General features: G+C 37.8%; 1 protein-coding gene across 1 annotated transcript; it reads right to left on the bottom strand.

Moving 5' to 3' along the window:
- Positions 1 to 207: 207 nt before the first annotated feature.
- LOC124283404 (myosin-1-like) lies at positions 208 to 12,675 on the bottom strand. Its single transcript, XM_046719454.1, has 4 exons — positions 12,611 to 12,675; positions 12,018 to 12,027; positions 11,814 to 11,973; positions 208 to 328 (listed from the first exon to the last, which is right to left on the bottom strand). The coding sequence occupies exons 1-4, from the start codon at positions 12,673 to 12,675 to the stop codon at positions 231 to 233; spliced, it is 333 nt and encodes a 110-aa protein (XP_046575410.1). The 3' UTR covers positions 208 to 230.
- Between the last annotated feature and the right edge of the window lie 333 nt (positions 12,676 to 13,008).

Below are 13,008 nucleotides of genomic sequence, written 5' to 3'. Positions count from 1 at the left end.
GAATAAAGAAGTTGTATATCCATAAAGATAGTCCTCATTCTTGAAGATCAAACAGTGAGCATGTTCTTTGCTATTTCTCGTGTTTCATGGAGACTGTTAGCATTCTTTACCCAATCTTTGTCAAGGTCATAGACTTGGTTCAAACTGAGCTGTTAATGATGTATACATGTCCAACAGAAAATAAATATGTAGATGATTTTGAAATGCTTCAATGACTCCATTGTTGTTCATTAAACTGTGGTTTCGACAGGACTTGTGGTTGATGCTGTGCCACTTGTAAGACTTGACCGACTATTGTAAATCTCCTTTTGACCTGGCATCAGAGATTCTGAAAACAAAGAAAATAATGTTAACTTGCTTCAAAGAAAACCACAGTAAACTAAAATTATATCAAACTCAAAGGACCATTAATTTTAGTTCGCTATAACCGTATTTTGTTGGACATCTCCTTCTGAAAACCACAGTAAATAATATTTATATCAAACTCAAAAGACCATTAATTTTAGTTTGCTATGACCATTTTTTGTTGAATATCTTCTGAAAACCACAGTAAACTATATCTACATATCAAACTCCATTCTCTTCCCACAGAGGTTACTCCTGTCATATCTTCCTACGTAACCTCTGTTCTAATACGGCCCTTTCATGGTGTGAGCGTTCAAGACTCGTGATTGGAGGCAATCAGATTTAGTTGTGCAATCAGCGACGTTGTTTCAAAAGTGATCATTCGCAAGGCCTCGGTAATTTCCGTATGCTTCGAGAAAACTAAACCTCTTCCCCTGCGCGATGCGCAAACGTTTCTTCTAGACAGAACTCAGTCATGTTATGGCGGATCAGTGGCGTCTCCATCGCCCTCGTTGACAACGGACAAGCTAGCCATTAAACGTCTTGTGTGTAATATCAACACAAGTCCCCGGCAGATGGGGGGATATTTGTGGCCCCACATTTGCTTGTATTAGTCAAGTTGAATCTAAGTCGATGTAACACGTGTTCTGATTGGATAGAAAGAAGGGAGATAATTCGTGTTGCGATCTTTTGCCGCTAGGGGATTTTACGAGAACCGGGAAATATGGCCGTATTAGAACAGAGGTTCGTAGGAAGATATGACAAGTAACCTCTGTGGGAAGAGAATGATCAAACTCAAAGGACGATTAATTTAGTTCGCTATAACCATTTTTTTGTTGTACATCTCCTTCTGAAAACTACAGTAAACTATATTTATATCAAAGTCAAAGGCCCATTATTTTAGTTCGCTATAACCATTTTTTGTTGCATATCTTCTGAAAACCACAGTAAAAACTATATTAATATCAAACTCAAACCATTTTTGTTAAACACATTTCGACTAACATGAAGTCAGTAGGAATCGCAGCAGAGAAGAAGTTCAAGGTGTATGATGACTGCCATAACATTTGCTTTTTGTTATTTTATTCAGAATTCAACAACATTCCTGATGACATAGTCGCTTCATACAACAAGCCGGGACTGGCTGCTAGGAATCCCCTAGTTTGGCAAAAGAGGCGACCACCACAGTAGTTAGGTTGCTAGAATGTGCACCATGGGAGTATTCATCCCCATTGTTATGGATCACATGTAGTTTATTGTTATCTCAGAAGACAATTGTGATTGATTGATTGATTGATTGATTGTGGTTTTATGACACTTTTAGCAATATTCCAGCAATATCCTGGCAGGGGACACCAGAAATGTGCTTCACACATTGTAGCCATGTAGGGAATCAAACCTGGGTCTTCAGCGTGATAACTGGACACTTTAACCATGAGGCTACCCCACTGTTCCTGATTACAATTAAACAGTGTCCTTTAACAAAGATTTCAAGGAGTGTCCCAAAAACTTTGGTCACAAGTTAAACATTAATTCCTTAGTGTAGCTTTCTTTAAGTTTAGGCCATATTGAAGCACTTGATGTGTCTTTGCATGTGTTTATGATGCTTGCCATCGTTTAAGCAGGATATGATTTACCTTTCACACGAACATTTGGTGTCTGAACTATTTCATAGTGCTGCTGAGATTTAGAGCTTAGCAATAATGAGTTCTTCAATATTAAGATTCCTAATTAGTGTTTTTATATTAGTGAACATACTGTTCTTCAAGTTCATATTTTTGAAATTCTAAACTTTGTTATGAGTACAGAAAATATAATCATCTAGTATTACCATTGGGATGGTAGAACATTTTTATATCTATAATAATAACTATATATGTTGGGCAACATCAAATAATTAATCAAGGGCTTGTATCTTCCCAAATGACAATAAATCAGTACAAAACAAATCCATTGGCTCTGCAGCTCTTGTGTAAATAAAGAATAAATTGGTTATATAAATATATTGGAAAAACATTGCACGCCAACCGCATGCTAAACATCACACACTGGTCAAGTTCATAGAGGTCAAGGTCATCTCCTCGGTTACAAAGGAAACACAACACAGTTTGGTGACTACAAAAACATTTTGGGATTCTCAAAGCAATTCCATATTTCTCAAAATGAAAAATGTATACATTGTAGTCTGAAAACCCAACTTCAACATGTTAAGTAAGCATATAGTGAGTGAGTGAGTGAGTGAGTTTGATTTTACGCCGCTTTAGCAATATTCCAGCAATATCACGGCGGGGGACACCGAAATGGGCTTCACACATTTTACTCATGTGGGGAATCGAACACGGGCCTTCGGCGTGACAAGCGAACGCTTTACCCACTAGGCTACCCCACTGCCCCTGTAAACATATAGAAGACCAAAGAGCAAACTGTTGCCACAGAAACTACACTGTGGACTGGGTAAATCAAAATTAACTCGACACAGATCTTCTTATGGTTCTTTTCAAGCAATAAATATTCAGTTTCTCATAGATGATGCTAAAAGGAAATAATTAAATCAAGTAACACTTTCAGAATGGTTGAGCTCTGTTGATTATTAAAAAAAGTCAAAAACATTCCTGATTCTTTGTGTACATTATCTGCTAAACAAGTCTGCCAATCAGAACATCCGGAACAAATCTCATATTGAATCCAAGCCACTCACTGGATGGTTAGGAGGATCATTGCGTGTACAATACATATAAAAAAACCAACAAAACCTTCCAACAGGTTTGGTTCAGTAGTTGTTTAAAGCCGCACTCCACCAATATTCCAGCTATATGGCGGCAATCTGGAAATAATTGAGTCTGGACCAGACAATCCAGTCATCAACAGCAGGCACATCAATCTACACCATTGGGATACGATCACATGTGTCAACCAAGTCAGCGAGCCTGACCACCTGATCCCATTAGTGGCCTTTTATGACAAGCATGGGTTGCTGAAGACCAAATTCCAACCCGGGTCTTCACGGATCTGTTGACAGAGGGGTAGCCATCCTATCAACTGAGTTATGAGTTATGCCTTTAGAGAAGCTCCAAGTGTGTTCTGACGCAGTCAATAAAGAATATATTCCAGTAAAGAGTCAGAAGAAGTAAGACATATTAGAAAACACAATTTAGGGCAATGCAAAGTCAAAGTCAAGCAGAGAAAGTTCTGACAAAAATGTTATTAAAATGTGGCATAATTAAGATATTTCTAGCATCCTTTTGATAATCAGTCAGCACTCCTTTGAGGAATGTCTTTCATAGATCAATACATGTGACATATTTACATATTTATTAAGGCTCTCCGAAAGAGCTGCCATATAGCTGGAATATTGCCGAGTGCCATTATTGCGTAAAACTAAACTCACTCTACACAAGAGCCGCCATATAGCTGGAATATTGCCGAGTGCCATTATTGCGTAAAACTAAACTCACTCTACACAAGAGCCGCCATATAGCTGGAATATTGCCGAGTGCCATTATTGTGTAAAATATCCTCACTCACTCAACACAAGACAACAACGAAATACCAGAGAAACATTTACATATCTAGATTATTATCTGAAACACAACAGATCATGCGTCAAGTAGTTATCGTTATATCATTTTTTATATCATTATGCAAAAATTTTTTAGAAAATACATGGTGCAAAATACACAAACTGAAACTTACAACAACTGACACACTGATAGCAAGCATGGTTCCCTTTTTGGAATTTTTTTTAATTTTTTCTGGTTCTGTTTAATTGTTTCCTGAATTACTTAGTTTAGTCTTGGGGGCGTAGAAAAACATGTGTTACAAGCATCTTGAATCTTGTGGTCACTCACAAATTATTTGTTGTGTGTTTAAAGCCACACTCAGAAATATTCCAGGAAGATGATGGCAGACATCATGACCAACGATCCATGCCGTTTAAACTGATCACATGTCACTGACCAAGACACCGATTCCAACCAGCCGATCATATGGTTGCCACAAGCAACCAGACAGGCTACTGGAGGTAAGTTCTAACCCTTAATTCCGCAAGCAACACATACATATAACATGAGACTAAACATATTACTCTGCCTATCACGTTGAAGGTCCGGGTTCGATCCCCGGTGGAGGCACCTAAGTTCGGGTCCCAAGGTAGACACATTTGCGTAGTATCCTTGGACATGATACTTAGATCCACTTTGTCTCAGTACACCTGGCTGTAAAATGGGTACCCGTTAGGATGTGCTGGGAATATGAGTGATAAGTTCATTGCACCTAACAGGCAGCATGGCTGTATGTTCCTCAGGGAGTTGAAAAAGTATCGGATAGTACAATGGTGTCCTATGACCAGGGATATTAATGTACATGAGCGCCATATAGGCGGACTGTTACTATGATGACTATTGTGAATATGTTGACACAAGCCTTGTTCTAGGTTATCCATGTTCTATTAAGATTCTTCTATGAATGAAGTCATTATGAGGTAGACCTTGATATTGATATATTCCTTTGGATAACGGGGGGGCTCGTTACGTCGAAGACCCGGGTTCGAATCCCCACATGGGTACAATGAGTGAAGCCCATTTCTGGTGTCCCCCACCGTGATATTGCTGGAATATTGCGAAAAGCGGCGTAAAACCAAACTCAGTCAGTCAGTTGGATAATGGGATTTTAGCTTGCTTTGACAACTTAAATCACCGAGACTGAATGTTTATACTGTGAGTACCCCACTGAGGTTAAAGCTGTATTTACAGCAATACCACGGCAGGGGACACCACAAATGGGCTTCACACATTGTATTCAGGTGGGAATCAAACCCGGGCCTTTGGTGTGACAGGTGAGCATTTTAACCACTAGGCTACAAAACTGTATGTTGTGCATCCAGGAACAATTTAGATGTTAGGAATAAATGAGCTTAGAAACATGATTAACGATATTGTAAATGAAAACTGCTTCAGATATTCTTGCTTCTTTTTTACAATTCATAGAAAAGAAATAGTCATATCACCATATAGACGATATCAGTCTGGTTGGACTTAGATAAAATATTACCTTACACAGTCTATTTAACTTTAAGCCATATGGCCATATAGATGATATCACTCTGGTTTGACTTAGATAACATATCGCCTTACACAGTCTAACGTTTAGGCGTGACAAGTTTGACTAAGATAACATATCGCCTTACACAGTCCAACTTTTTGTGATATCGCCATATCGATGATATCACTCTGGTTTGACTTAGATAACATATCGCCTTACACAGTCTAACGTTTAGGCGTGACAGGTTTGACTTAGATACCATATCGCCTTACACAACCTAACTTTTTGTGATATCGCCATATAGATGATATCACTCTGGTTTGACTTAGATAACATATCGCCTTACACAGTCTAACATTTAGGCGTGACAGGTTTGACTTAGATAACATATCGCCTTACACAACCTAACTTTTTGTGATATCGCCATATAGATGATATCACTCTGGTTTGCCTTAGATAACATATCGCCTTACATAGTCTAACATTTAGGCGTGACAGGTTTGACTTAGATAACATATCGCCTTAAACAGTCCAACTTTTTGTGATATCGCCATATAGATGATATCACTCTGGTTTGACTTAGATAACATATCGCCTTACACAGTCTAACGTTTTGGCGTGACAGGTTTGACTTAGATACCATATCGCCTTACACAACCTAACTTTTTGTGATATAGCCATATAGATGATATCACTCTGGTTTGACTTAGATAACATATCGCCTTACACAAACTTTTTCTTTGATAAGTTCATGGATGACAGCATTAAAGGTCGGTCCCATTCACAGATGGTTGAAGACCAGGGATACCTATACCATGACAATTGTGAAAGCAGACGTAGCTCTTTAGAACTTGAAATGGTTCTTTAGGCCAGACTTATCTTATTTCTTGTTTTACAGATCAGCCGGTCATATTTTTTCAAGAATAAACAAAAAAATAAAAATAAATTTTCCCCGCTCAAAAAAAAAAATCCTAATGTTCATGTGATATAAATGAAATACTCTTGAAATCAGTGTGAAACCTAAACTCACTCAACTTATTTTTAGTTGATATAAACAAACCAAAAGAGTTAACATGCAAACTCATGTGGGTTTTTGTTTTGACTGGTGATTTTTCAAATATTTTTTTTCCTTCCTGCCTTCAGGATTTCTGAAGAACAAAATCCATAAAACAAGAAATAAAATTAGTCTGGGCTTTCTAGGTGTCAAAACAAAGCCAGTCTGTCACAGTACTACAATGGATGTATGTTAAATCGGGCTTCAGAGCTGCTTGAGTCAGGGCTGATGAGTCAACAGTGGCCAGGATGTAAAATCGGAAGATGGGGCTTAGCTCTGTGTCCTGTTGATACACAATGGACCAGAAACAAAACAATGGAAGTCGTGTTCCTGACTGGTCGTCACTAACAGAGAACACAATAGCTTGTTTCTATTTTGGTCCAACGCAAATACATTTATTTCTTACCGATCTCTATATGAAATAATAATTTATCTTTCACAGTTATGTCAAAAGTACACCCAGTAAATGATGTAAAGAAATGTACTAACAACTGACAGGCCCATCTAAAGCACAGACAATAGGATCTATTAGTATCTATAGTGAGTGAGTGAGTGAGTTTAGTTTTACGCCTCACTCAGCAATATTCCAGCTATATGGCAGCCATCTGTAAATAATCGAATCTGGACCAGACAGTCCAGTGATCAACAGCATGAACATCGATCTGCGCAATTGGAAACCGATGACATGTGTCAACCAAGTCAGCGAGCCTGACCACACGATCTATTACTTTCAAAGCACCATCATTTTACAAATTGCCATCATGGGTTTACAGAATCAGTAATAAAAGGGAATGCAATTTTACAAGAGAAAATATGGTTGTGCTGGTTTGGGGGTACATCGTTCGAAATAATCACCAGCCCGAGGCCCAGCACCGACTGTTATTGTACTGGTCCGGCAGTTTCAAATATGTGTAGGCCCTTGTGGCCTTCAGCAAATTATCTGTTAATTTTTTTTTTTCAATGGGAATCTGTCACATAATTGTTTTGTTTATTAACGTTCGGGAATCATCCATGATCCATCATGTTACGATAACTTACAGTTTCACTTCCTGGTATTACAGCGCTTTGCGCATAGGAATGTCAACACCAGTCTTTAACAAATAAAAAACTCTCTGTTCGCCATAGGCTATGCTAACTGATTTTGTAGAAACAGTTTGAAACTGTGTAAAGTGTAGTCTATTTTGTTTTTATTGGTTTGACTTTGACAAAATGAGCCTGCAGATTTCATTCAGGGCCTGTAGATTTTAAAGCCTGCAGGTGGCGGCAGGCCCTGATGGCAAACTGGCAAGTTGCAAACACTGTTTGGGTAACCCCTTCTATAAGTGACCCTTGCTGCTCCACTTTAAGCAAATAATTCTTTATTAGACCAAACTAACAGCTAATAAAACACACAAAAATTAACATCTTCCTCATCACCAACATCGACATCAATAGCACTCATGCTTTTGATTGGCAGCTGTCAATCAGCTGTCCCCTTCTACAGTGTTAGTAATGTACAAGACACTAGCTCCTCCTCAATATGTTATATCTAACTATATATATATCTAGTAGTTAATATACACACTATGTTAATCTGGTTCTACGGCATGCATTCATATAACAGCTAAGTATGTATGCAATATACACATTTTGTTAGTAAAACACAGGTCAAAATATCACGAATGAATCATTGAGATGCAAAATATTAATTATATTTCATCATTAGAATTAATATGCGTACATTTTTCACTTTTGACTTTTTTGTGTGAAAAATAGTCCAAATATATTCAGTTGAATATACCATCTTTTCATTAAGTTCGTTGTCATCATTTTTAACATAGATGAACTTTAAATACGAATATGTGGAAAGAGACACATGTTCATAATATAAGCTAAGTTTCAAAAACCCAATAAAATTATTTCTTTCCTTTTTTACAAACAATTATCCCATCTCACATGATACACTGTCATATTTGAAATATGAAACATAGCACATAATCTGAAAAACAAATATGGAAAGAATGTTCAGTTCAGAATGCAAGTTCAGGGCACGGTGCATACAACATAGATGCAGAACCATGTATATGAACCTTGTAAGATATCTACAGTTTCAATGTTAGTAAAACACTAGCTGAGAGTTAGCTTGTCATCTTCATCTAGTGATGAACTTACCTGTTAAGGGGCCCAGCCTGGTCAAACAAAATGTAGGTTTGTATAAATTTGATCAATGGTAACACGTTACATTTGGGATTACACTTTCTGAGTAACGTACAGATTCTAGTACTTTCATTGAGTCGATTCCAATCCGGGATTCAAACCCATACTCAGTCAGGCACCAAATCACAAGCACACAAAGTCAGCCGTCTAGCCCACTGAGCCACCACAGCTTCCATGGTCAATGATGTTCTGATATTTACGAGGATTAACAGATGATGTGTAAAGGATCATGAAGTAAAATTTAAACTGCAGAGTCAGTATTTTTTTCAAAACATTTTCACTAAATATGACTGTAAAACAATAAAGAAATATTTCTTCGTACCAAATTTTAACATATAGATGAATATGGGTAATTTTCCAGATCACTGTGTTTTTTTATGATTTGAAATTTCCAGTATTTTTACTGAAGAAAACAATTTCAGAACACCACTTTATCATAGTGTTCTTTCACTTATTCCCCACAGTGCAATACAAAACTGGTGAACAAATCTGGAATGGAATAATGGAACACTCTGTACTTTTAAGCATTCCCTCATGTTTCCATCAGCTTATTGCATAGTATCAGTTCTAAAATATCCTGGACTATTTCTGATCACCTAGTAGCCATGATTATTTTCCAGACTCAGTCATATTATAAAAACAATACCTCAATCAGCCAGGCACAACACAAAGGATAAAACAATTTGATAAATAAACAAAGCTGCAGCTGTAAAAGCAAAACCCGTACAAAGACTCAGGGGTACAGGTAAGCTGCGTATCTGAGTAAATTACCCAAATATTTATGGGAAAACTCAATTCCTATTAGGTCGATTGTGTACAAATACACTTGTATATTTGTAAATACTCAAAAAATGTGATCTTACATGGGTACACACAAAACTTTCAAATCTGAGCTTGCGTACTGGTGAATAGATAAAATAACTGAGGTATATTGAGAGGTTCTATTTCGGGACATGAACTTGGCAACTTGTAGTCTTTCATATCGTTTCTCATATTACGGATCAAATATAAATAACAAACACTAACATTTAAACTTTATTATATTTTTGCAATAAATGGAAAATGGCAAAATATCCAATTGACTTTGAGTGAGGCGAGTACGATTTATTTGGTTAGTCAAAGGAAAATTAGAATACCATACTGAGATGAACACAAGCCCGTACATAACTCAATGACCAAAAATGTTATCTGTAGCTCTGACGACTTAATTTAAATATTGAGCAAACTACTGTTGTGTCTGTCACAACTGATCATAGCATAACATTGAGCTGGTTTGTGATTTGATTTCTAAGCTACTTCCAAAGCTGCTGTTGTGATTTTGCAAAATTTCAGTTCAATTTGTCAAGAAAGTTGTCACAGGTCTTAGATATTTACATCTTTGAAGAAACCAAGAGATGGTGCTAACAGAACCTGCAATCAGAGGATCCTGGTAGTACTAAGGGACTGAACTCTGTAGAGCAAATTACACCACCTTGAACCAGTGACCACAGTGAGAAACTTTGTGATTTGAAATGTAGTAGCTAACAGCATGGCAATAAGACAAATAAGCATTATCTCCCTTGTATTGTTCGAGAGTTAGACAGCAGATGAATGAAGCATAGAAACTATTAGCATAAAACTAGCAATACAATAAGTCAAAAACTAGAAACAAAATATAAATTTTAAAAACACACTTAAGCCTAAATTCTAACTATCTGCTTGCCAGTCCAGTAGCGAATCTCCTATAAAATTTTGTTACTGACTCATCGGGCCTGCTACAGGGAAACAGCACTCTCTAACTTACAGAGCTCATCAGTGTCTACAGGCCATCAAGACCTCCTCCGATCAGTTCCTCTTGTCCCAACCAGTATCCACAAGCAAAATAGGTGTCAGAGACTCAATTATGGAACAATTTACCAAAAGAACTCAAAGCCACCTTTTGTGTATCCACTCTTAAAGTTCAGAACTGTTTGACATTAAGAATTACTTCAAGTATTCCTACAACCACCACAGATTGGTTTGTTGAGAATATGTTTTACGACCCTAAGACTCACTTCAAGTATTCCTACAACGACCAGAGATTGGTTTGATGAGATTATGATTTATGACCCTAAGAATCACTTCAAGTATTCCTACAACACCACAGATTGGTTTGATGAGAATATGTTTTACGACCTTAAGAATCACTTCAAGTACTCTGACAACCACCAGACACTGGTTTGATGAGAATATGTTTTACGACCCGCAGAATTACTTCAAGTATTCCTACAACACCACAGATTGGTTTGATGAGAATATGTTTTACGACCCAAAGAATCACTTCAAGTTTTCTGACAACCACCAGACACTGGTTTGATGAGAATATGTTTTACAACCCTAAGAATCACTTCAAGTATTCCTACAACCACCACAGATTGGTTTGTTGAGAATATGTTTTACGACCCTAAGAATTACTTCAAGCATTCCTACAACCACCACAGATTGGTTTGATGAGAATATGTTTTACGACCCTAAGAATTACTTCAAGTATTCCTACAACCACCACAGATAAGTTTGTTGAGAACATGTTTTACGACCCTAAGACTCACTTCAAGTATTCCTACAACCACCACAGATTGGTTTGATGAGATTATGATTTATGACCCTAAGAATCACTTCAAGTATTCCTACAACCTCTAGACACTGGTTTGATGAGAATATGTTTTACGACCCTCAGAATCACTTCAAGTATTCTGACAACCACCACAGATTGGATAGATGAGAATATGATTTACAACCCTCAGAATCACTTCAAGTATTCCGACAACCTCTAGACACTGGTTTGATGAGAATATGTTTTACGACCCTAAGAATCACTTCAAGTATTCTGACAACCACCACAGATTGGATAGATGAGAATATGATTTACAACCCTCAGAATCACTTCAAGTATTCTGACAACATACAGACACTGGTTTGATGAGAATTTGTTTTACGACTCTAAAAATCACTTCAAGTACTCAAACAACCACCAGAGACTGGTTTGTTGAGAATATGTTTTACGACCCTAAGAATCACTTCAAGTATTCTGAAAACCACCATGTTTGCAATGCTGTTGACATGATTGACCATTCATAAATACCCTTCTATATGCAGATTGCATTACTTGAAGCACTTCGTTGACGTGTTGCTGACTGTCAGAATTAACATTCATACTAACCTGTGCTTGAATCTGATGGCAGCGTACGTCGTGTTGACTCCAGGTATGTTGATGGGACCCACCCCTCCAGGTATGACGTCAGGTGCTTGGCGTACCACCATCCGTTGGTCCCCACGCTCAGGACCTCCACTAGATCACCCTCGCGTAGACCCAGCTCCTTCTGTTCCACCGGGAAGTAATCCCCCAGTGAAACAAAGTGCTCACGCTAAGACGGCTGTGAACAAAATACAATTACACTTTGACTATTTACTGTCTATCAGGACAAAGGAGACAGGGTCTTGTTCCATAAGATGATCTTAGCGCTAAACTGATCTGTTTTGTTTGTCTGTTTAAGGCCGCACTCAGCAATATTCGCGGCTATATGGCGTGGACTATAAAAAATCAAGTCTGGACCAGACAATCCAGTGATAAACAGCATGAGCATCGATCTATTCAATTAGGATACGATGAGATATGTCAACCAAGTCAGCGAGTCTGACCATCCGTTGTAGATTGGTAACGTCATGACACAACATTAGTATTACGTCAGTTTATGACATTATTTCACTATACAGCACATACATATATACGTTGTCAAAACGTTGTGTATCGACTATTACACAACACTATGTTTCATCGTTTCTGAAACTTTTACATTGATGCCAAGTAAACTGTCTCTTTCCCGAAAATCGTAAGAACAAGAGGTTGTTTTGTATGTTGGCACCCAGCTCCATTGAATTACGACTAACGATCAACAAAGGATGTTTGGGACCAACACTACTCTGGAATCACCATGGTTACACTTTAAAACAACCTACCTCAATTTTGGGAATATATTCATCATCATCTGTGTTGGAAAACTCCCCGCTGGACCAGCCGCCATCGTCCTCCACATAGTCGGGGCTTTGTGGGGATTCTGTTGGCGACACCATCCCAAGGCCAATCGGTACTGTAGGGTTGTTGTTGAATGATTGTTGAGATTTCCAGTTGTCTAGACTAAAACAATTCATACAAAACATGATTACCATTCCTGTTCACCATGTCATACACACTGAAGAATGAGTCAGTGAATGAGTTAAGTTTTACGCCGCTTTTAGCAATATTCCCGTAATATCACGGTAGGGGACTCCAGCAATGGGCTTCACAAGTAGGGAATCAACCAAGGTTTTTGTCATGATTAACTAATGCTTTAATCATTAGGCTACCCAATTTCACC

Source organism: Haliotis rubra, unplaced genomic scaffold (assembly GCF_003918875.1).
Source record: "Haliotis rubra isolate DU_JTF1 unplaced genomic scaffold, ASM391887v1 Scf314, whole genome shotgun sequence".
NCBI classification, from domain to species: Eukaryota; Metazoa; Mollusca; class Gastropoda; order Lepetellida; family Haliotidae; genus Haliotis; species Haliotis rubra.
Note: the sequence above shows the minus strand (reverse complement) of the source record. Positions and strands in the feature narration are given on the sequence as shown.

Bases quoted from the DNA above. Each gene is read 5' to 3' on its own strand.
- LOC124283404 (XM_046719454.1), bottom strand. From the start codon at position 12,675: ATGGCGGCTGGTCCAGCGGGGAGTTTTCCAACACAGATGATGATGAAT. The intron at 329-11,813 runs GTTAGTATGAAT...CTTTGTTTTCAG, and splicing joins GCCATCAGATTCAAGCACAG to AATCTCTGATGCCAGGTCAA.